Source organism: Spermophilus citellus (genome assembly GCF_964194105.1).
Source record: "Spermophilus citellus genome assembly, chromosome: 4".
In the NCBI taxonomy this organism is placed as follows: Eukaryota; Metazoa; Chordata; class Mammalia; order Rodentia; family Sciuridae; genus Spermophilus; species Spermophilus citellus.
This window is the reverse complement of record NC_138185.1, coordinates 128,927,572-128,951,536: the sequence shown is the minus strand read 5'-3', so window position 1 is coordinate 128,951,536 and position 23,965 is coordinate 128,927,572. Positions and strand designations below refer to the sequence as shown.

Here is a 23,965-nt window from a genome sequence, read left to right as displayed (position 1 = left end):
TAATTTTTAGACATTAAAACAAATGGAAACATTTTGTATTTTATTTCTGATTAATTTTTGCTATATATATTTATTTTATTTTTATTAGCTCTAATCATTTGCTGTAAATACTAGAAAGTAAATATTGTCATACTAATAAAACAAATGTGTAAATCTCTTAAAAATTTTGTTTATATTGTAGATATTGAAAGACCCCCTTAAAAATTAAATATTGGAATGAGTATTAAGTGCTTCTCAGTTCATAATAATTGTATATTTAAAAATACCTATAAAGTAGACTATTATAAATTATTTGTAGCATAATAATTCTGAAAAATGTTGGGGTGCAATTTGATTTTTTTTAATATCTTTATTTTATTTTATTTTAATTTTTTTTAAAAGAGTGATAGTGGGAGAGAGAGAGAGAATTTTTAATATTTATTTTTTAGTTATCGGTGGACACAACATCGTTGTTTGTATGTGGTGCTGAGGATCGAACCCGGGCCGCATGCATGCCAGACGAGCGCGCTATCGCTCGAGCCACATCCCCAGCCCCAATATCTTTATTTTATTGATTTATTTTTATGTGGAGTTGAGGATTGAACCCAGTGCCTCAGGCATGCAAGACAAGTGCTCTACCACTGAGCTACAAACCCAGCCCTGCAATTTGATTTTTAAATATGAAAAATGTTTTCATTAGAAATTATTAACAATTTGTAATTTTTGAATGTTTTAACAAAGTATATTAAAATTGACATGCTGCATTTTAGATGCCAAGTAAGATTATGGATGAAATTTTATCAAGGGACCGCATGTATCACATTATAACTAAAGTTTACACTATTAGCACATAGAAATAGTGATAGTTGGCTTATTTTGTAGAATCACTACCAACAAAATATTTGAAATGATTTTGCTAAAATTGATACTATTGGTAATTAAGATGGGGTTCAAATTTGATATTAGGTGATCAATTTTTGATATATAATTATGTTTTCAGTGCCAGAATAGAAGGATTTTCCTTTTAAATGACTAGAAAACACACACACACAAACTTAGAACATTCTATTTCTTTATATAGTGACTGGATATTTTGCATTTCAGAAAATGATGAAGGAATGTATGGTGAGACTTATATATTGTGAAATGCTTGGATATGATGCTTCTTTTGGCTATATACATGCAATCAAGTTGGCTCAACAAGGAAACCTCTTAGAAAAAAGAGTAGGTATGTATGCGTTTAAGACTTTCCTACTTTAATGATGCCCTTAAAGTTTCATCTACTATATAAAATGAATGATGGCAGGTATGTAGTATGTTTTTAGAATATTGCATTATAATTTCCAAAGCCTGAAAAGATAATATTTCAGAAATTCAAAGCCTATTAATGAAAATTGGTTTTCCTAATTCATAGAATTTTGAATAGTTACAGCATTTTGGTGATTAGATAACTAACTATATATATTTGTCAAATCTCATTGAGCTATAACTTAAAATTGGTGAATTTTCTTAAATGGGCGGATTTTTTTAAGGTAAATTATACCTTAAAAAAGCTTATTTGAAGAACTTTGTCTAATCTTATCAGTTTAATGGTTAGAAACGTTTCTTTATAAAATCAAAAACTTAAATTGACTAGAATAATTTTAAATATCCTGTTCTCACTTTCCAAATGTTAGCTATGAGGATTAGAGGTATCTTTTAAAAAGTTTTGTCCCTGTTGTCATCCTGTAGGGCTTTTAGGAAAAATTCTCTCAATGACTTCAGTCTTCCATTTCATAAAGGCTCAGTTTTATATCAGAATCTTCAGAAGGGACATGTTAGCATAGGGATGCATTGTTCGGACTTGGGAGTCCTTTTTATTTTTGAGACAGGGTCTCACTAAGTTACTGAGACTGGCCTTGAACTTGGGATCCTCCTTCTTCAGCCTCCTGAGTCCCTGGGATTATAGGCATGCACCACTGTGTCCGTGCCTTCTTCATAAGTTATATTCACCTGTGCTATTGGATGATGGTGAGGGAGTGATAGATGTCTGGGTTTACAGATTCTGAGATTGTATGCATAAAATGTTCCATTTGTTGAACTCCATTTCACTTCCAATACTTTTTTATCTTATAGATTTGTTGTGTTCTTTTCTTCAACTAGAATGTCCTCTGACATCCTGTTTCTCCCTTTTCATATTCCAAATCAAGTTTTAACAGTTCTAAGATCACCCAGGTGGCTCCTATAGTCTGTTACCTTATGGTGTTGTCTTTTCATATATGAATGTCTTAGTTTTTGAACTAATTAGAAGCTTTCTAAAGGCAGGACTTTGTTTGTTATTAAAGTAGTCTTTATTAGTAACTACAAAATTTTTTTAAACATATGAAAGTGAAATTTTTACAAACAAAGATGTTGTGTCCGCCGAGAACTAAGAAATAAATATTAAAAATTCTCTCTCTCTCTCTCTCTCTCTCTCCTCTCTCACTCTCTCTTTAAAAAAAAAAAAAAAAAAAAAGAAAGTGAAATTTTATTCTACTAGTGTTTTATTTCACATAGACTTGCAGAACCCTTCTTGTCATATTCAGGGTCACCCTACACTTTGAAAATTCACCTCAATAAGAGTTTTATATGTCTCAAGTCTTTTTAAGTGATGTCACTCTTGTATTTGGAGTTTTTTTTTTTAAATTTTTAATTTTTTTCCCTAAGAAGGAAAAGATAAAAAAGGAGCTTTCAACAATTGTTGAGCATTTGGGGAAAATGAAAACCAACTTCATTTTTTTTCATTTTAAGGAGAACCATGTTAGATGTGAATACATTTGGAAATGTCCAAAATTCAGCTATAAGAAGAGACAGTGATGGCAGATTACAGGCAGAAGTCTGGTATTTCTTTGCCTCCTCTTCTTCTGATTTTTTTTTTTTTTTTTTTTTTTGCTTCTCTGCCCTCATAATTTTTTTTTTAAAACTCTTCAAGTTTAAATTGTAGTTTATTCCCTTTGCATGTTATTTCACAGCACTTAAAAAAAATATGATATCCTTCTTAGAGGTAGCTATTTTTTTGTTAAGGACTCTGGAAAACAGATTGAAAGAAATCAAACCTCAATTGTGGACTTTTGGCTTGAGTGGCAAAGATGTTATGAGTAGAAAGTCTTCTTAGAGGTTGTCTACTTATAAAATTTATTCAGTATTCATAGAATAGATATGATAGGTGTCCACTGTATGTTAGGTGCTGCAGTCAGACATATGTATTTTTTTCCATTTTGAGAATCCCTTGCAGTGGTAGAGTGGAGGATAGAGACAAACATAGAAATTAGTAGTCACATTATGATGTCGTAATTGCCTTCATGAAGGGATGCCACACGTTGTACTCATGTAGTCAGGCATAAGAACAATTATGAAAACCTCAATTTCTTTGGTTTCTGAGGCTTAGAGGAGAATGTGCTTATTAGATTTCATATGAGCATTCTGTAACGAAATCACTTAGAACCTGTTTAAATATTGCATGGCTAGAGTTTAGTTAGAATTAGATTTGGTCCTGCCAATTTCCTTTGGCTTCCTTTGGCATGAAGATGGGCTTTATACTTGCTCTTCTTTATTATTTGGCTGATTTCCATATTAGCTCAGGCAGGAAATTTTGAAAATAATAAATGTTGGATAGTTGGTATAATTATTTTGTGCAGCTATTGCTACATTCTGCGTTTTAGATTTATATGTAATTTTTTTTCATTTTCAAATTTTATTTAAAATTTTTTCTTTTTTGTTGCTGGGTCTTGTGCATTCTCTATCACTGAGCTGTACCCCTAGCCTCTAATTTTTTTCTGTTCATTTATTTTAAATTGGTGAATTATAATTGTACATAAACGTGGGATTCACTTTCTATGTTAATGCATGCACGTAGCACAGTTTGGTTGATTTCATCCCTAATACTTTCCCTTTTCTTCCCCTTCTTCCTCTCTCTCTATTCTCTTCCTCTACTTTCATGTCTGTTCTTAAACTATATAGAGCATTACACAGCATTGCATAGTTAAGACTTTATAAAAGTGTATAATCAAATAATACTCACTTTCATCTCTAGCCCCACTACCCAGTTTGTACCGTACTCTCATAGGTGACTATTTTCTTCTTTTTTTTTTCCACATTTTTGTTGGTGAATTATAGTTGTACATAATAATGGAATTTGTTGTTAAATATTCATACTTGCACACAATATAACAATGTAATTTGGCCAATATCCATCCCCAGCACTTCCCCCTTTCTCCCTACTTCCAACCCTTGGTCCCTTTCCTCTACTGATTTCTTCCTTTGGTTTTCATGAAATATGCACCCACCTTTATTTTCCTTTTCCCTCTCTAGCTTCTGCATGGGAGAGAAAACATATGACCCTTGACCTTCTGAATTTGATTTATTTTGCTTAATGTGATGGTTTCTGGTTCCACTCATTTTCCTATATAAATGGCATAATTTCATTTTTCTTTTTTTATTTTATTTTTATTTTATTTCTTACATACATGACAATAGTGGAATGCATTACAATCATAATTATACATTCACAACACCATTTTTCGTTAACTCTGTATATAAAGTATGTTCACTCCAAATTATGCCAATATACATGAGCTGTCTTCTTCTTTTCTTCTTCTTCTTCTTATTTTTGCATTACAATTCTTAATACACCTTTATACCAGAATTTATCATATCTCTGATTGTATATAAGGTATGTTGACACCAAATTCACATCTTCATACATGTATTTGTATAATGATGAGGGTCTCCTTCCACCATCCATGCTATTCCCCTTCTCCCTTCCTTTCCCTTCCACCCGTATTCCCTATCTAGAGGTAATCTTCCTCCCTTGCCCTCCCTCCCAACCCCATTTTGAGTCACCCCCCCCCCCCCCTTATATCAGAGAAGATATTTGGCATTTGTTTTTTTGGGATTGACTAACTTCACTTAGCGTAATCTTCTCTAATGCCATCCATTTCCCTGAAAATGCCATGATCTTATTCTTTTTTATTGCTGAGTAATATTCCATTGTGTATAAATGCCATATATTTTTTTTTTTATCCATTCATCCACTGAAGGACATCTAGGTTGGCTCCACAGTTTAGCTATTGTGAATCAATGCTATAAACATTGATGTGGCTGTGTCCCTGTAGTATGCTGTTTTTAGGTCCTTTGGGTATAGTCCGAGAAGAGGAATAGCTGAGTCAAATGGTGGTTCCATTCCCAGCTTTTCAAGGAATCTCCATACTGCTTTCCAAATTGGCTGAACCAATTTGCAGTCCCACCAGCAGTATATGAGTGTACCTTTTTCCCCGCATCCTCGCCACTATTTTCATTAATATCTGATTAATCTTTCTGTTGTTTCTTTTTTTTTAAATATTTATTTTTTAGGTGTAGATGCGCACAACACAATGTGTTTATTTTTATGTGGTGCTGAGGATTGAACCCGGGTCCCGCCCATGCTAGGAGAGCGCTCTACCACTGAGCCACAATCCCAGCCCCTCCATTGTTTCTTTTAGAAAAAAAAAACAAAACAGACACTCAACTGTTACAAAAGGCAGCATGTTACATACACTGTCTCTTATACAAAAGAACATATTATATGGGTTATTCTATACTATAGTTTTTAAAAATTTTGATGGTTTATCATCTGTTTAAATGTTTTTTTTAATTGATGCATTTATACTTTATTTTGATGTTGTCATACTTTTATATAGTTGCATAATTTTCATTGGGTGGACATTACATATTTTTTTCAATTTGGTCCCTCTTGGACACATGGATTGTTTTTGACTTTTACTTATAAATGATGTCACAGTAGATAATATTATACATGTATTATTTCATAATTATGAAAGCTTATCTTAAATGAGATCTCAGAGTCATTTTTGCTGAGATTCATGATCTTTAGGAAAATATTTTCTTGCCAATGAGAGAGCATATATCCACAGGCATCAGATACTCTTAGTGTATACTATTGAATGAAAATATTTTTTTTAAAGATAGGATTTAAACCTTCTGTAAAACTTCACTCTGGTACTATTGCCTCATCTATTCTCCTGGGATTGAACTGATTCAATTTTTAAGTTATATTTTGAGACAGGGTCTCACTAAGTTGCCCAGGCTGGCCTTGAGCTGTTTGTTCATCTTCCTGTTTAGACTCTTGAGTCCCTGAGGATTACAGGTATATGCTGCTTTACCTCATCATCCTGGGATTTCTAAGGCCAGCTTTGATGTTTTCTCTGGTGGAGAATGCCTTCCTGTGATTCAAGTGAATAATGTTGAATAAATAAATTTTAGTATCTATTAAGTCAGACATCTATTAAGTGCCTTATCTTTTGAGATAATATTTATCTTCATTTTAAATGAGAAACATAAGGCTTGGAAAGGTCAAGTCATTTGTTCAAGGTCACAGAACAAAATGGTGGAGCCAGAATGTGAACCTAAATTTCTGAGTCAAAGTCTTATATTAATATTATTATTTTATAACTCAATCTTAGTCGTATCAAATTTACTTCATAATCATAGCTATTATTGTTTGCTTTAAAATTTTTTCATTTTATGAGATACATAGTATTTTCCTGTTTTTTTTAATTAATTTTTTTTTTTTTTTTTTTTTTTAGTTGTAGATGGCACAAAATATTTATTTATTTATTTTTATGTGGTGCTGAGGATCGAACCCAGTGCCTCACACGTGGAAAGCAAGTGCTCTACCACTGAGGTATACCCCTGTTCTTTGATTGTTTAAAAAGTTAGGATATTCTTTGTAATGGATAGAATCAAGGTTTTCTTGAGATGATCTTTGGAGTTTTGGGCCTTCATATGGGTGACTTGTGAACAAGTGAGTTCTCAGCATCTCATAAGAATTAATCTCTGTTTTAAGTGCTCTCTGGGGTTTTCCTAATCTGTTTTAGTATCTATTAAGTTTTTTTTTTTTGGTCTTTCTCTCTTATGATTGTGAGAGAAATAACTCTGCTTCTCTGTCAGTGAAGATGTTACTATCAGTCATGCTGCTGCTTCTTGGCTGTGAGAACGGTTTCTCCTGTTGCACAACAGAGACAGTATTGTTCCTAGGTAATGATGGAAATAGTTAATATTAGATTCTCTAATGACATGTTTGAAAGAGTTGAATAAAAAACAATGGTAACACATAGAGAGGCAGTACACATTGTTTGACTCTGACTTTTTGGGTTTGAATCATGTCTACACCATATAATAGCTGTAGGCCTTAGGAAATTACCTCTTTTTTGGTCTTATTGTTATATTGGCATAAGAATAATACCTACTCTTATAGTGTTGATTCAAGAATTAAATAAGGTTTTTGTAAAGTACTTGATCCAGAGTTAACTGTTTAATAATGTTATTGTCAACATGAAAGGTGACACAGAAAATGACATGAATTATGTGGATTCCAGGTGTACGACATTTGTTATGCTATTAATGTATTTCCTCAATCCTAAAATATACTTTTTAATGTTTTAATATTATTAAAATAGCAATGCTTATTTCAGCCAATGAATACATCTAATTGGTAGACAGTGTTTCTTTCCTTTGCAGTTATTATTCATTCAACAGTGTGTTTTTAATAAGGTATTATGTGTGTGACTGAATATATGATTTACATTATGTGGGCTGATATTAGGTGGCTTATTCAGTAATGCAAATAACCAGAAACTCACTAATAATTGCAATAATTATTTGTTTTTGAATAATTATATATTTGGCTATAAGATAGAGAATGTTTTGATTGATAGTATAGAAATTTCATAAGAGACATAGAAGGCATATTTTAATGTTATTTAAATGCTTTAAGTTGGCACTCATCTGTGAAATATATAATTTTTTTTTTTTTTTTTTGTACCAGGGATTGAACCTAGGGGCACTTAACCATTGAACCATATCCCCATCTCTATTTATTTATTTATTTTTAATTTTGAGAGGTCTTGCTAAGTTAATAGGTAAGTTGCTGAGGCTGGCTTTGAACTTGCCATCCTCCTGCCTCAGCATCCTGAGCTGCTGGGATTATAGGCATGTGTCACATGCCTGGTGAAATATGTATTTTGAAAAACTTCGGGATGAAGAATACCTGAAATCTTTGTTACTGAAGTGTTTTAACCTCATATTTTCAGTTTGTTTTTATGTTTACCTTTAACTGATTATTTGACTAAAACTTGGAATTTAGTATTGCTTTGTTTAATTTCTTGGGGAAAATTTTCTTGGGAAAAAAATTTTTTTATAGGTAGTAATTAGACCTTTCCTTTTAATTTTTATGTAGGTTATTTGGCTGTTTCTTTATTTCTACATGAAAACCATGAACTGTTGCTTCTCCTTGTGAATACAGTAGTAAAGGTACCGTATTGTATATTGGTTAATATGAAGTCTTCAGTTATTCCTGCTGGCACCTGATGTTTCTCCTCAATTATATTGAGTTAAATAATTTTGGAAAATAGGTGGGCTTAGAAAGATAATTTAGATTAGTTTCTGCATTTGTAAAGTGGGGATAAATAATAGAACTTATAATGTTGTAAGGATTAAGGGAAACACTGAAGTACTAGCTGCTGCTGTTGCATCTGCTTTTGTTGTTTTTATTATTATTTCATTTTGAAATGCACTTTTGGAATTATAATCCAGATTGCTAGACTCTTAGACAGAAGCACTTTCCATGCTACTATTTTTTCTCTTTAGGTTCAATCTAAAGGGATATAGATACAAGTGTCTTTATAGGATATAGCTATAACTGTCTTTAAAATCCAAAAATTCATTTTAAATGGCAATAGAATTTATTGGGTAACTGACTTGTACAGATAAAAACACAGTTTAATCTACCCTCACAAAATTTTGTTCTAAGCTTCTAATTAAAATTAATAATGAAATATAATTGAATTGTTGAGCTTTTTCCTTTTGTGTCCATTTTGATATGTGAGAGTGTGTTTATGTGAGGAATTTTCTGAATTTTAAATCATATACTAAAGTTGGAATAGCTTAAATTTTTTCTTTAAAAAATATATTTTGAAATTCTATTAGGATGATTTATCTACCTTGTACATAAGTAAATATAGAGGAACATATTTATTTTATTGTATAAATTTTAGAATTTTGCAATTGTATAAAATTGTAGTAATTGCATAGAATTATTTCCTTTTAACTTTGTACTAATTATTAAATGAGGAAAATTCATAAAATGTTCTGTTACTGGTTTGGAAAAGTTTTCAATCTATAATAAAGGTGACTAGTTTGACCAGTATCAGAACAGAAATAGTTTCCTTTTGTATCAGCTGCTTTTTTGCTGTCTTTATCTACTGACAATAAAGGCATAAGAAATAAATAGGGTTATGCCTATAAAATTACATAAGTCTGAATGTACAAATTAATTATACATCAGGAGAAAATTACTAAGTATATAGGACCATTTCAGTGTTGAGTTAGCATCCCTAGTTTCAGAATTTATACTGAATATTTTCTTTGCTTAATAATTATGCTAGGACTTACAGAGCACTAACCTGGTAGAAGTATGTATGGCACTTACTATCGTCAGCCAGATTTTCCCTCGAGAAATGATTCCAGCTGTTCTTCCATTAATAGAAGATAAACTTCAGCATTCCAAGTAAGTAAATTCTTTGGGCATAGACGTCTACACCTTTTAGCTTATATTTTATACTCTAAAAATGTTATTATAATGTAAACAGAGTGCTAATAGAATAGAGAATATTCTTTGGCAGGTGTAACACAGAAGTCTCCAATAGAATTATCATTGTTTTTGTGTGTGTTTAGAAGAATGTTCTGTAGCTTTCTGAAGTTAAATTGAGAGACAGTAAGCCTCGGTATCAGGAATCCTTTGCTTTTTTCCCAATTCTACGTGGTCTTATTTTTCCCTTGGCTACATGGAGTTGGCAAAGTTCCTTAGTTCTCATATAGTTGTTTTTGAATATAGAGTGAAATAATAGAAAACTTTTGAAATAGTTCCAGTGCTATGAATACAAAGCTTCAGTGTATTTTTTCCCTCATTTAAAAGTTTAGTGTATTGGAAAGATGCTTTTTATATTAAAAAATCACAATGTTCAAATTCTGATTTACAGCAGGATATATCCAAATAAACATTACTTGTAGTATTTTGGTAATCTGCTTTTATAAGATTCCTTCACTCTATTTTTTTTTTAAATTATATATATATTTTTAGTTGTATATGGATCTATATTCGGTGCCGAGAATTGAACTCAGTGCCTCACACTTGCTGGGCAAGTACTTTATCACTAAGTCACAGCCCCAGTCCAAGATTCCTTCAGTTTCTACTCACTTTTTCACCACACTTAACTCATTTTTTAAATCACTTTTTCACCACACTTAGTTTGTTTTGACTAAGCTCCTAACTTCAAAATCTTTAAAGTAAGTAAAAAGGGCTGGGTGCTGTGACCCTTGCCTATAATCCTAGAGACTTGGGAGGCTGAAACAGGAGCATTCCAAGTTTGAGGCCAGCTTTAACATTGCAAGGCCCCTTGGCAACTTAATGAAACCCTGTCTCAAAATGAAAAAGTCTGGGAGTATAGCTCAGTGTTAAAGTGCCCTTGGGTTCATTTCCCAGTGCTACTAAAAAAATAAAATAAAAATAAAATTAGAGAAAAGTTTGCAATCATTTTCCTTCTTTCTTTGTGATTACAGTATTTGATTTCCACTCTCTTTTTTTTTTTTTTTTGTAATACTAGGGATTGTATCCAGTGCATGCTAGGCAAGTTGTCTACTGCTGAGATAATCTCCAGTTGTATACACATACACTTTTCTTTTGATACTGGGAATTGAACCCAGGGACACTTAACCATTGAACCACATCCCCAGCCCTTTTTATTTATTTATTTATTTTTGAGACAGGGTCTTACTAGCTAAGTTGCTTAGGGCCTTGCTAAATTGCTGAGGCTGGCTTTTGAACTTGTTATCCTCCTGGTTCAGCCTCCTAAGTTGCTAGAATTATAGGCACACACTACCTTGCCTGGTGATACACATACATTCTTTTTTTTTTTTTTTTTAGTATTTTTATAAAAATTTAATTTCTTTTTTTACACAAATGGAGCACAGCTTTTCATTTTTCTGGTTGTACATGATTATATTCTTGATGAAGATTTTCTGTTACTCATATGTTTATTTCCTATGCTTTAAGTCAATGTTTTTAATGTTCTAAGATAGTAAAAATGTCTTGTATTTTATATTATTTAGGAAATCTTGGATTATTAATCTTCCAGCTAAAATGATAGTATTCACTAAGAACTATAGAATAACATCAGAAGGTTTTCAGACTTTTTAATTATGTTTTATATATTAAGTTTGTTTAGGAAGAAAAAGGGTGATTATGGGCATTTGGTTGTTGGAAGTAAAATATAGGTTGATTTGATTGTAGCAGCTGTTATTTGTGTAATTTTTTCTTTTCGCCACCACTCTTTTGTGGTGACCATACTTATTGACCATTTTTTTGGAAATCATTCTATGAATTAAAAGGCCACTTGTCAATATTTTCCTTATTGCTTCCCATCTAGTTTAATTTCAGATCATGGCTAAAGTTTAGACTTTTTAAAACTCTATTTCTGCAGTTTATGGCTATACCTAACTCTGTGCTAAGCAGTGAAGAGTTAAAGAATATGGAATAGAACTATGGGTAAGTCAGTAGATGTCACAGAGGTGTGAGACAGGCTTGGGCTCAACTTTTAAATCCCTGCCTATATTTCAATATACCAATCCCAGATCCAAGTCTCTTGATGTCTTGTGTTACAGTACTACCACTTAGGGCTAGCCTTAGGGATTCTTGAGCCTTTTCAGAATTTATAATTCTTTTCCCTCACCTTGTTTACTTAATCTCTGCCAGAATTAATATTGGATAACATCGATTGGCAATATATTTGTATATAGTTTGCAGTTACCAAAGTATTAAACTAATGGCAAATATGTTGCTAATCTGCTTTTTTTCTTTTTAATGTGAGAATAATTTATGTGTCATAGTTTACTTAGGTAGATAATGAGTTGTTTATTAAGTAGAATTTAGCAGATGCTGGATGACCACTTGTTAGGAATCTTGCATGCCTGTAATCCCAGCAGCTTAGGAGGCTGAGGCAGGAGGATCTTGAGTTCATAGCCAGCTTCAACAATTTAATGATGCCCAAGCAACTCAGCGAGACCCTGTCTCTAAATAAAATGTAAAAAAGGGCTGGGGATGTGGCTCAGTGGTTGTGTGCCCCTGGGTTCAATCCCTAGTACCAAAAAAAAAAAAAAAAAAAAAAGAAGAAATTCTTCAGTGGAACATCAGGGATTGCATTGAATAATCTCTATGATTTTAGGTAATATAAATATATGTTAAGGAACACTTGAAATTTAAGTTCTTCATTTTTGACATGTTTGCTGTTACTGTGATCACTGCTAGTGTAGTCTACAAATATGGGATATGTAGAAATAGACATGAGAATAACAAGTAATATATTTCATTGGAAACTATGTCAAGAATATAAGATAAAGAGCTGAGTGCAGTAGTGTCCATCTATAATCCCAGTTATAGCTACTTGGCTAAGGCAGGAGGACTATGAGCAATGTAGGGAGACCTGTCTGAAATAACAAGAATTGAAAGAAAAGAGGGGCTTTGGGGATGTAACTTGGTGATAAAGTGCTTGCCTAGTATGTATGATGTCCTGAATTTGGTCTCCAGAGTATTTGGGGTTGGCTTGCCCATGATTTAAAAAAAAAAAAATTGTAATATTAATGAAGAGATTTTAATATTACTGACTGAAATTACCTATTACTGATTTAAACTTAACATTGGCTGTTTTCTCAATTTCTAAAGATAAGGGTTTTAAAAATGAAATCAGGGAACTTAGAAATTTTTCTTATTTTAACTGATTTCAAAAGTAATACATGCATCTTATTAAAAAGTTCCATAACTAGAAATTTTTTTAACATGGACAGTTAAAGTCTTTTCAGGTCTTAACTCCGAAAGATAATTACTTTTTACAGTTCGACATATTAGAATAAGGACATTAATAATAAATGTATCATTCAGTATTTTTTTTAGATTAAGGTAATAGTTGACATTTTGAAATCATCTGGCACATAATATTTTCAACTAAGAGCCTGATGATTCAGATTATCTTGTTTAGATTTTATTTTTTTTATCCATAGGGAGATTATACGAAGAAAAGCTGTTCTGGCATTATACAAATTCTATCTCATTGCTCCTAATCAAGTACAACATATCCACATTAAGTTTCGGAAGGCACTTTGTGACAGAGATGTTGGGGTCATGGCTGCTTCTTTGCACATTTACCTTAGGATGATTAAGGTAAGTTGGAAATTTCAGCAAGTACTGAGTAGTTAGCCTGAGAAAAATGTAATTGTATAATTAAAAGAGGAGTCAGATGTTTCAGCAAAATGCTTAATTAACATTTTAGGCTATTATTGACTTTTTATTTATTTATTTATTTTTTAAAATTTTTTTTTAGAGAGAGAGAATCTTAACATTTATTCATTTTTTTCAGTTTTTGGGGGACACAACATCTTTGTTTGTATGTGGTGCTGAGGATCGAACCCGGGCCGCACGCATGCCAGGCAAGCGCGCTACCGCCTGAGCCACACCCCCAGCCCTATTATTGACTTTTTAATAGTGAGTTTTACAAGTTGTTGGTAACATGAATTGTAGGCACATTATAGAATTGGACTTTTAAAAATGCCTACAATTTTTTCATTTTCCTGAAGAAATATGGAAAAATGATAGCTTTGGAAAGTGATTTGAATTTCCAGATTTGTGGTTTTTCAAGCAGTGGTTCTTTTTTATATAGCCTCAAGGGCTGTATAGCAGTTTTTAGAAATGAGGAAGCCAGTGTGGGTTGTGTCAGGTATAGACTACAGTGTTGACTATGTCATCAGATGAGGAAAGAGGGTTGAATGGTATGGTAAGAAATTTTTGTAAATGATGATGATGGGTTTATACTAATTCTTTCTCATTGTATTGCCTGAAATGTTTTGTGTTCAAAATCACATATCTTTGTGAGAGATTTCACAAGCACCTATAACAACAAAATGAAATATGCTGTTGAATTCACTCAGAATTGTGGAACCAAAGCTTGTCTTTTATGCATTATACTCCAAAATAGTATGGTGTAAATAGATGCTTGGTACTAGACATATTTGATATTAAATCTTCTCTTCCTTCTAACTAAAATTTGAAAGAGTTGTATTTCCCTTCCAAAATTTGTCCTTGATATCTAATAAAAATTACAATGAAGAATCTAATGTTCATTTTAAATAGTGTTTATTTAATTTGACCAGTCCAAGAGATTAGTCAGATAATCAAGGCACTCTCATTCAGAAATAGAAGTATGTTTATATACTATGTGGCTAATTAAATTTTTGATTGACAGCTCACTGCTATTGGGGACTTTGAACATTTAAATAGTCTTGGCTTTGCTCTTCTGTGAGAGTGAAGTCTTTTGTACAGAGCTGAGAGCTTGCAGATAGGCCTTATTTTTCATACAAAATAGTGGTATTACTGCCCCTTTTCAGTATGCCTTTTTTTTTTTTTTTTACTTTTTATTGCTAGTATTGGCTAATAAGAGGATTCTATTGAAAGACATAATTTTAAGAACTTTGAAATGTGATTAAACTATATGTAGGAAAAATTAGGGAGTGTGGAGCTTTTCTGGGGATGATTTAACTTTGAATCAGGTAGCCAGAGGAATTTCACTGTGGAAGAAATTATATATGCACTCTTTCATTAAGTGTGAACATAAGCTTCTAAGTGTGCATGTTTAAGTTAGGTTCCAGATGGCATTTCAACCAGGTCTGTTTTATATTTGATGAGACTTTATTATTAATAGAAAGTTTCTTTTTTTGGGTATAGGAGAATTCATCTGCATATAAAGACTTGACTGGGAGTTTTGTAACTATTTTAAAACAAGTAGTTGGAGGAAAACTCCCAGTAGATTTCAATTACCACAGTGTACCAGCACCATGGTTACAAATCCAGCTCTTGAGAATACTGGGACTTCTAGGAAAAGACGATCAAAGGTAAACTTCTAAGTAAGTTATTTAATGATCTTATACCATATGATAATCTTAGGCTTTTTAGTCATCTAGAGGCTTCATGATAAACCAGATTCTGATACTTTTTGCTTTGATTTCTAATAGTTAATAAACCAGTGAAAGAAGTAAATAAATTCTTTTAGGTTGCTGACGTAGTCCTGGTACCCAGCTTATCCAAATACTCCCTATTGTGAAAGGTAACTGGAGTGTAGACTTCCATGCAAAGCTTTCTTTCTTTTTTTTAATTTTTATTTTTTAAAATATTTACTTTTTAGTTTTTTTAGGTGGACACAATATCTTTATTTTATTTTTATGTGGTGCTGAGGATTGAACCCAGAGCCTCACACATGCCAGGTGAGCGCGCTACCACTTGAGCCACATTCCCATCCTCTTTATATATATATAAATTTAGTTGTAGATTTCACACAATATCTTTATTTTACTTATTTATTTTTATGTGGTACTAAGGATCGAACCTAGTGCCTCATGCATGCAAGGCAAGCACTCTACCACTGAGCTACAGACTCAGCCTGTAAGCTTTCTTAATTTTTCTAGTAGAGATTGCAAAACTTTCTGCAAAGGACCAGGCAATATTTTAGACTATGTGTGCCATAGGTGTTGCAGCTACTCCATTTTGCCGTTACAGCGTGAAAGCAGCCACGGAGAGTACCTAAATGAGTGAGCATGACTGTGTTCCAAGAAAATATGGATTTAAAAACTTAAATTTTATATAGTCTTTACATAATAAAATATTATCCTTCTGATTTTTTTCCCCAACCATTAAAAAAATGTAAGAACTATTCTTAGCGTACAGCCATTAAAAAACAGGTGTTTTGCCAGATGAGGCCTGTGGGCTGTAGTTTGCCAACTTTTGCTCTAGTTGGATGTGAGAGCTTCACTTTTTAAATTCATGTTTTGAATCATTTTTTTCAGTCAGTGACATATGTCAAAGTTTTTATGGCTATCTTTCCAACTATATGTATTTTTGGTAACTTTAAATTTTGCCATACTTTTTTCTTTTGGTACAGGGGATTGAACCCAGGGGCACTTAACCACTGAGCCACATCCTCAGCCCTTTTTATTTTAATTAATTAATTAATTAATTAATTATTTTTTTTGGTGGTGCTGGGGATTGAACCTAGGGCCTTGTATATGTGAGGCAAGCACTATACCAACTGAACTATATATCCCAGCCCTATTTATTTTAATTTTGAGACAGGGTTAAGTTGCTTAGGGCCTGGCTAAGTGATGAGGCTTATTTTGAACTTTTGATCCTCCCTCCTGCCTCAGCCTCCTGAGCTGCTGGGAATATAGGTGTGCCCCACCATGCCCTGCTACCATACTTTTCAAATTTACAAACTTTCTAAGTTTCAAGAATAGTACTGGGTACAAGGAGGTCCCTTATACCCTGTTCTTAGATCAGTAGTTCTTTATATTTGCTTTATTATTCTCTTTCGTTGGGTACATATTATTTTTATTTTTAAAATTTTTTTCTGAGTTGTTCAAGAGCAGTTTGATTACATTTTAGTATATATATATATATTTTTAAGGTACTGGGGATTGAACTCAGGGGCACTGAACCATGGAGCCATATCCCCAGCCCTCTTTTGTGTTTTATTTAGAGATAGGGTCTCACTGAGTTGCTTAGCGCCTTGCCATTGCTGAAGCTGTCTTTGAATTTGTGATCCTCCTATCTCAGCCTCCCAAGCCACTGGGATTACAGGCATGTACCACCGCACCTGGCTACATTTTAGTTTTTTTTTAGAGCATTATATTTTATTGGTATAAAAGAAACTTATGCCATCATATATTGTTAGGAGGCATTTAATGAATTTATTTACTAATTCCTTAAGTCATTATCTTCTTTTCTTCATGGATGAAGATTGGTAATACCTGTTGTTGTGGAACGTTTGTATAATAAAATGAGAGATTTTAGAATATGGTTCTAGATTCTTATTATTGGATATTTATATGTTAAGACGGAATGAAAATACATGTACTTAAAATTAAATTTTATAGCTCTGTATTTGGAATGAGAAGACAAATTTTTGAAGGAAAATGTAAAATATTCACGATATCTAATATATATAGCCCTAGGTTACTTTGATTTTTGTTTGTTTTATAGCTTGGTTTCTCAGCAAGACCACTGTATGTAACATGTGCTCACTGTTTTTTGCCCCCATTAGTGTTTTTCTAATTTGTAAAACATACAAAAATACCAGCTCAGAGGCAATAGTTTTCACATTGGTCTCTTGGCAAGAACTTTTCTCCTGGAGACTTGGTGTCAGAGTGCTAGGATTTCATAGGCATTGCATTTTAATTTATTTTTAATAATCTGTCTCAACTCAGTTATGGTTACTGTAATCAATAATCACAGAGAAACGTGAGTGGTACAAATCTGTTAATTTTACAAAACATATCTTTATTTTTAATATAAATGAAAGTTAAAAATTTTCTCACTAGAGAACCTTATTGCTGTTAAGGGAAAGACTAGTATTTGGATATTTTAAAAATGACAAACTGATTAAAAAACAGATAATAGACTATCTAGAATTATCTGGATATGTCAGGTATTACTATAGAAATTTAAAACAGGTGGAAATATTTTGTTGCAAAGGAAATGTAAAAGATAATGTGTTTGATCAAATAACCTAGTTTGTCAACATAGAATAGGTGAAGAAAGAGTTGATTAATTTATACATATATCTCTTCATTGACTTATTAGTCAACTTTGATAAAGTGGAAGTTCTACTTGTGAAAAGAGCAAATGAAATCTTTTGGAAGTGAAATTTGTATAACTTCACCATAAAATGAATTTCTTTCACTTCTCTTCTGTAGATCCTCAGTTTTAAAGAGAGAAGTTTGAAAAACTATGTTTTATTGGTTTAGAATACTATAATTCTACTGCAAATAAAATGTCTTTTAAACAGGACAAGTGAATTAATGTATGATGTTCTTGATGAATCCTTACGAAGAGCTGAGTTAAATCACAATGTCACTTATGGTAGGTAATGTATGTATATGTTATTTTAATGACTAATGGTGTTTTTTTAATACTATAGCTAAATCTGTGATTAATAAACCATAAATTCCAGTAAAATTTTTTGCATTACTTTTATGGTACTTCTTTGGGTTTAAATAAGTAATAAATTTTACTTATTTATTTAAAATAAAAAATAAAATTTAATTTTATTAATTTAATTTAAATAAGTAAATAGCAATAATTTGAAATTTTGGCATATTCTAAATATGGACCTAAATTCATTATACTTTGTGTTTTCATTGAAAACATTAATCAAATATCTAATTGATTGCAGGGATAACTATAAGTCTGTTGCATGTTTTGTGAAAGTTTATATTTGAAGAAAGTTTTTAAGTAGTCAATTACTCGTCAAGTAATTAAATTTCTGTTATTTGTCAGGCCCCATACAAGGTGCTTGGAATACAGCCGTGAATAAAACAGTATTATCATGGGGCTTACAGACTACATAGATGGGAATGGAAAGGTGTTGTAAAATGTTACAGGAGAGACTTACTTGGTATTCTGGTAGAATATAGCAGCTAGTCTTGACAAGTAGGAGAATAGGAAGGTTTTCCTGAGAAGTGGTGCTTAAGAAGACATCTGTAGGATGAGTAGGATATAGATAAAAATACATAGCTGTAGAGTAATAATGTTATTTTGTGGCAATAAATGTTATATTTGACTTCAAAAGGTAAGTTGGAGGAGAAGGGTAGACAACTGAGAAAGTAACCAAGAAACATTCAGCCAGAGAGAGGAACTATTCTTTTTTGACCCGTCTGTGAAAGATCAGTGAAGAAATTTAGATTCTTGTAGTTGTTTAAAAATGGAAAAAAAAAAAAAAACTGTTTAAATTTTGTGTGCTTTAGAGGAGATCAGTAGAAGGGGTACTGAGAGATAATATCTCAAATGAGAATATATTTTTAATCTGGTAAAATAAAGTTGTTTCTCTGCATCTAGAAGGGATTGATTCCAGGACTCCCCACCCATGGCCCACTTACCTCAGCCCCAACCCCAACCCCAGCTGAGCTTCCTGGATGCTCAAGTCCATTACCTAAAGTGGCATGGTGTTTGTAGGTAACTTTTGCGCATGTTCCCACATACTTTAAATCATCTCTAAATTACCTATAATACCTAATAGAATGTAAATGCTATGTAAATAGTTGTTATACTATATTGTTTGGGGAATAATGGCAAAAAAAAAACACCCTTATACGTTCAGTACAGATTCAGATTTTTATTTTCAAATGATTTTGATCTGCAGCTGGTTGAATCTGTAGATGTAGAACTCATAGATGTGGAACATGTGGGTACAGAGGACCTACTGTACCATGAAGTAGCAGTTTAGCAGCATTACTTGTGAGGCAGGAGGATTGTGAGTTCAAAGCCATCCTTAGCAAAAGCAAGGTGCTAAGCAACTCAGTGAGACCCTGTTTCTAAAAAAAATTCAAAATAGGGCTGGGGATGTGGCTTAGTGGTCAAGTGCCCCTGAAATCAATCCCTGGTACCCTTTCCACCCCCCGAGAAAAAGTTGTTTGACAAGTATTATAAGGAGAAAGGATTCTGAGACTAATTCAGAAAAATAATGAATATGATAGTGAATTGGAATAGTTGTATATGTGTGTGTGTATTGTCCTCCCCCCCCCCCCAGGTTCTGGGAATTGAACCCAGGGCATTTTACATTCCCTGTCCTTTTTATTTTATTTATTTTTTTAATTTGATGCAAGGTCTTGCTAAGTTAAACCGGCTGATCTCAAAGTTGAGATCCCTTTGCCCCACTTTCCCTAGTAGGTGGGATTATAGGCCTGTGCCACTGCCCTTGGTTGGAATAGTAAATTTTGAAGGAGAGATTTATATTTTGTATGTACAAATGGTAATTAAGGCAATATGAGTACTTTATTCATTTGTTCAACCTGTATTTATTTGAAGACCTGTGCAATTAAAATTTGATATGTTTTAAACAAGGTATTGATTGAGGAGAGAGTTGTTGGGACTATGTCTTCCTCTGTGTTAGGTGTAGGAGATAAAGGAAGAATACAGTAGACACAGTTCTCCCCTTATGAGTGCATGTTATAATGAATTGATGATATTATCTAGGTTCTAGCTATACAATAAGAATAAGGGGATACAGATGAGGATGACCCTTACTGAGGCAGATGATTCAGTTAAGAGGTGTCAGAAGATTCAACAAAGTGTCAGCTTCTTTTCAGCCAGTTGAAGTAAATGGAAATGTTTTGTCTGTGATGTAATCAGTGTCCAGGATAGGGTTTGAAAGACTCTTAAAGAATTTTGTTTAAAAGTTAGTTTAGAGGGCTGGGGTTGGAGGTCAGTGGTAGCACACTTGCCTGGCATGTGTGAGGCAATGGGTTTGATTCTCAGCACCACATACAAATAAATAAAGGTCTATCAACAACTAAAAAAAAAAAAATTAGTTTAGACTCTGCTTTTTTTTTTTTTGGCAGAAAGTTTAAAAAATATATATATATAATTGACATTTCAGCTTTAATTTTTTTATTTTTTGAATAGGTAATATATGCACATGGTTCAAAATTCAAAAGATACAAAAGGGTATACAATGAACAGTAAGTCTCTTTCCTACCCTTATCATCCACCACCCAGTTCCCCTTCCTGGAGATAATTACTATTATCTATTCCTTTTGACTTGGAGAATACTGTATACCCGAGGAAATACTTTTTATTGTTCTCCACTAGGACCCTTTTGTTTCTTTTGCTTGGTCCAACACCAACAATTTTTATATTTATAGGTTGTTGGTTCAGTGTTTAACCTTCCCACCAAGACCTTAGAGTTTCTGTTGTTTTATTTTCTTTAGCTTTTCATTGTTATGTTTTCCCCATATTTGTATTGATAGTTTATAGTTTACATTGATAGCATCATTGGTAGAGTATTATCTAATAATCTAATTTAAGTATTGTTTAAAAAATGTGATTTTTAAATTATAAGCTTCATAAGGCAGGGATTATGTCTGTCTAATTGACCAGCATATTCCAGTATTTGGCACTGGGTTAATCAATGATTAATATGCTTTATTTAGAGGAAGAGAAAGTTAATTACTTATCTAATTCGGTTTCAGTTTCAGTATTTTCTAAACTATATTTTTATAGAAGTTCCATCATTATAACTTATCTTAGTGTCAAATCAAGAAATAAAGTATATCAAAGACATTTATTGGGTATCTGCTGTGTGCCAGGCATTGTATAAAGTGGTATAGAAGATATGAAGAGGTATAAGCTGTAGTTTTTTTTAAGGAATTTATAGTATAATGGAAAAGATAGCTTATTCATGAAAGTATATACCAGTATTAGGCAGAAAGTGAAGGGGTAATACAGGGAATAAATTTTATAGCAGTTCATAGGTGGTAGAGATCACTATGGGCTTGAGGGCAAAGATGAACATTAGTAGATTTGGTAGGATCCTGAAAAGTTGGTGGGATTTAGATAGGCAAAAGGGAGGTTGAAGGGGCTTCTAGGCAGAGGGACATTTGAGAAGGTATAGAACTGGGGATGTTTAATACCGTTTCAGAGAACAGCATTCTGAATGATGACCATGGTGGGGAGCAGTGGAAAGCTGATATTGTGAAGTTCCTCTCATGGCAGCCAAATAAGTTTGGACTTATAAATCTGGAGCTATGAGAAATTTGGGGGCAGAGTGATGCTGAAATGAGAATGGCATTTTTTGGAAACTTGTAATTTGGGAGAAATATATACAATGCAGTATAAGGGACAGAGTCATCAAAAGTAGATATTAAGCACTTTCCCCTGTTTTTTTTTTCCCACTGACTTTACCTGAAAACCTGGGTATTAATAATGTAAGAAAAATATGACTCAGGAAGATGGAGAAAAAATGTCAGGCTGGTTGGGAACCTTGAGGCACAAGGAAAGACACAGTGTTGAATATTCTGGGTTTTCTTTTTGCTTCAATACCTCTACTGGGTACTGGAGAGCCAGCAATCTGGAAATACCAATAAGCACAGGAAAAAATCCCAAACAACCAAGAAGAAAAGGCCAAAACTAGCAAGACAGAAAACTTGCCGACAATAAATGTTCTATTCTAGCCAAGTATTACACAGAAAAAAGTGACTACCAACCAGTGAAAGTCAAGTGGAGACCCAAGATTTCCATTCTCACCAGTTAGAATGAGGTACCCCAACCTCCGACTTTCCCTATTAGGTAGTGGTAGAGGAACCCTAGAAGGAAGCTAGAATTTTACTCCTGTTAGGCAGGGATTAAGGCCCCAATCTCCTGCATTTTGAGTGGAAGCAGTGTGGCAATGCTGGATTTTATATCCACCCGGTACTCTGTCTGCTGGGGTTGTGTTAAAAGAAGCCTGATGGAGTCAGGGCTTTCACCGCTGATCACTGACAATGAGGTTAACCCCCTCTCAGTATTAGTGGAGTCCTTATTGGGAGTAATAATGAGGTACCCCTTCTTCTCACAGGCGGGTGATATGAGCAGATAACCCTCTTACCCAGTATGACAAGGAGTATCTCCTTCTCCACATGTCAAAGGAGGCAGAATGGAGAACTTGGACTTCCACTCATGTTGGGCAGTTCCTCACTCTCCCCTGCCGGAATGGTATTAGTAGATAGAGATTTAAAGTGAAAGTGCAGTCCAGTCTGAAGGATAAGGTACCAGAAAAACTTCAAATTTTGTCTGAATATAATCCAACCCAAAATATCACTGATAAAATTAGTGTTGTGAATGTTAGAACATTATTTTTAATTTAGTAAATTTTACTTGGTATTTGAATTAGGACCTGGGTTACAACTGAAGAGTAAACAAAGTTCTATGATGTGTTTTTAAGTTTAGAAATCCTTAGAAGCACATTCATTTTTTAACCACTGCAAAGAGGAGATAGCAAGTAGCCGCTCTTTCAATTATGGACTTAGCTGTAGGTGGGAAAATAATTTAAAAGTCCATTGAATTGATTTTCAACCCAATTATGCCTGGGGAGACTAATAATATCTATAATTTTTGAACTATTAATTTTTCCTAGCATCTCAGAAATCTTATGAGCATCTCTATATATAAGAGTTTGGATTTTAGGTAGGTAATGACATGTTTTAGTTAGTAAAACATATTTGATACTTAGGAGAGTTCTCAATAGCAGGTGACTGCAAAGAAAAATTTGTTAGTTATAATGGAAAACAGATTATTGTCATTTTTAACCTTACTTAGGGCTGCCATGACAGTTCAGGGTTTGGCAATTTTTAATTTTTTTTTAACACGGGAGACTAGGACAGTAAATATTTCAGGCAGGTCACATAGATTTCTTTTTCTTTTTTTTTTTTTTATTGGTTGTTCACAACGTTACAAAGCACTTGACATATCATACTTCATACATTAGACTGAAGTGGGTTATGAACTCCCAATTTTACCCCAAATGCAGATTGCAGAGTCACATCGGTTACACATCCACAATTTTACATAATGCCCTATTGGTAATTGTTGTACTCTGCTCCCTTTCCTATCCCCCACTATCCCCCCTCCCCTCCCCTCCCTTTTAGATTTCTATTGTATATTCTTTTTGGGTTTTCTTTTTATACAATATTTTAATAATATGTAAATAATTTTTAGTTCTTAGGCCTATAAAAATAGACTGAAGGCTGAATTGTGTACGTTTGCCCATTCCTGACTTAGGTAGTTAGTGGATTGATCAAAGTCCTCTTTGTCTATTTTATTTAGTTCACAAAATCAAAGTCATCTCCCCCCTCCCCATGCAGAATAAAGTACATCCTCTGAATATGCAAAGTATCTTTAAGTTTATTTAACTTACTGTATAGTATTTATGTTAGAGTCCTTGATAAAGAATAATTCAAATCCTCATTTTTTCCTCTATGGGATAGATTATGTATTTTTTTTTTGGTAAAATTTGTGTATTAATTGATAGTCAACATAGTATAAAACATAGCAAGTTGAATA

General features: G+C 33.0%; 1 protein-coding gene across 1 annotated transcript in view; it reads left to right on the top strand.

Moving 5' to 3' along the window:
* AP4E1 (adaptor related protein complex 4 subunit epsilon 1) overlaps nucleotides 1–23,965 on the top strand; it is a 63,979-nt gene that overhangs the window by 3,943 nt on the left and 36,071 nt on the right. The window contains exons 3-8 of the mRNA XM_081292590.1: nucleotides 1,084–1,207; nucleotides 8,234–8,307; nucleotides 9,441–9,562; nucleotides 13,108–13,267; nucleotides 14,825–14,991; nucleotides 17,937–18,010. Coding sequence (XP_081148716.1) covers nucleotides 1,084–1,207; nucleotides 8,234–8,307; nucleotides 9,441–9,562; nucleotides 13,108–13,267; nucleotides 14,825–14,991; nucleotides 17,937–18,010 — 721 coding nt within the window. The remainder of the gene's footprint in view (nucleotides 1–1,083; nucleotides 1,208–8,233; nucleotides 8,308–9,440; nucleotides 9,563–13,107; nucleotides 13,268–14,824; nucleotides 14,992–17,936; nucleotides 18,011–23,965) is intronic.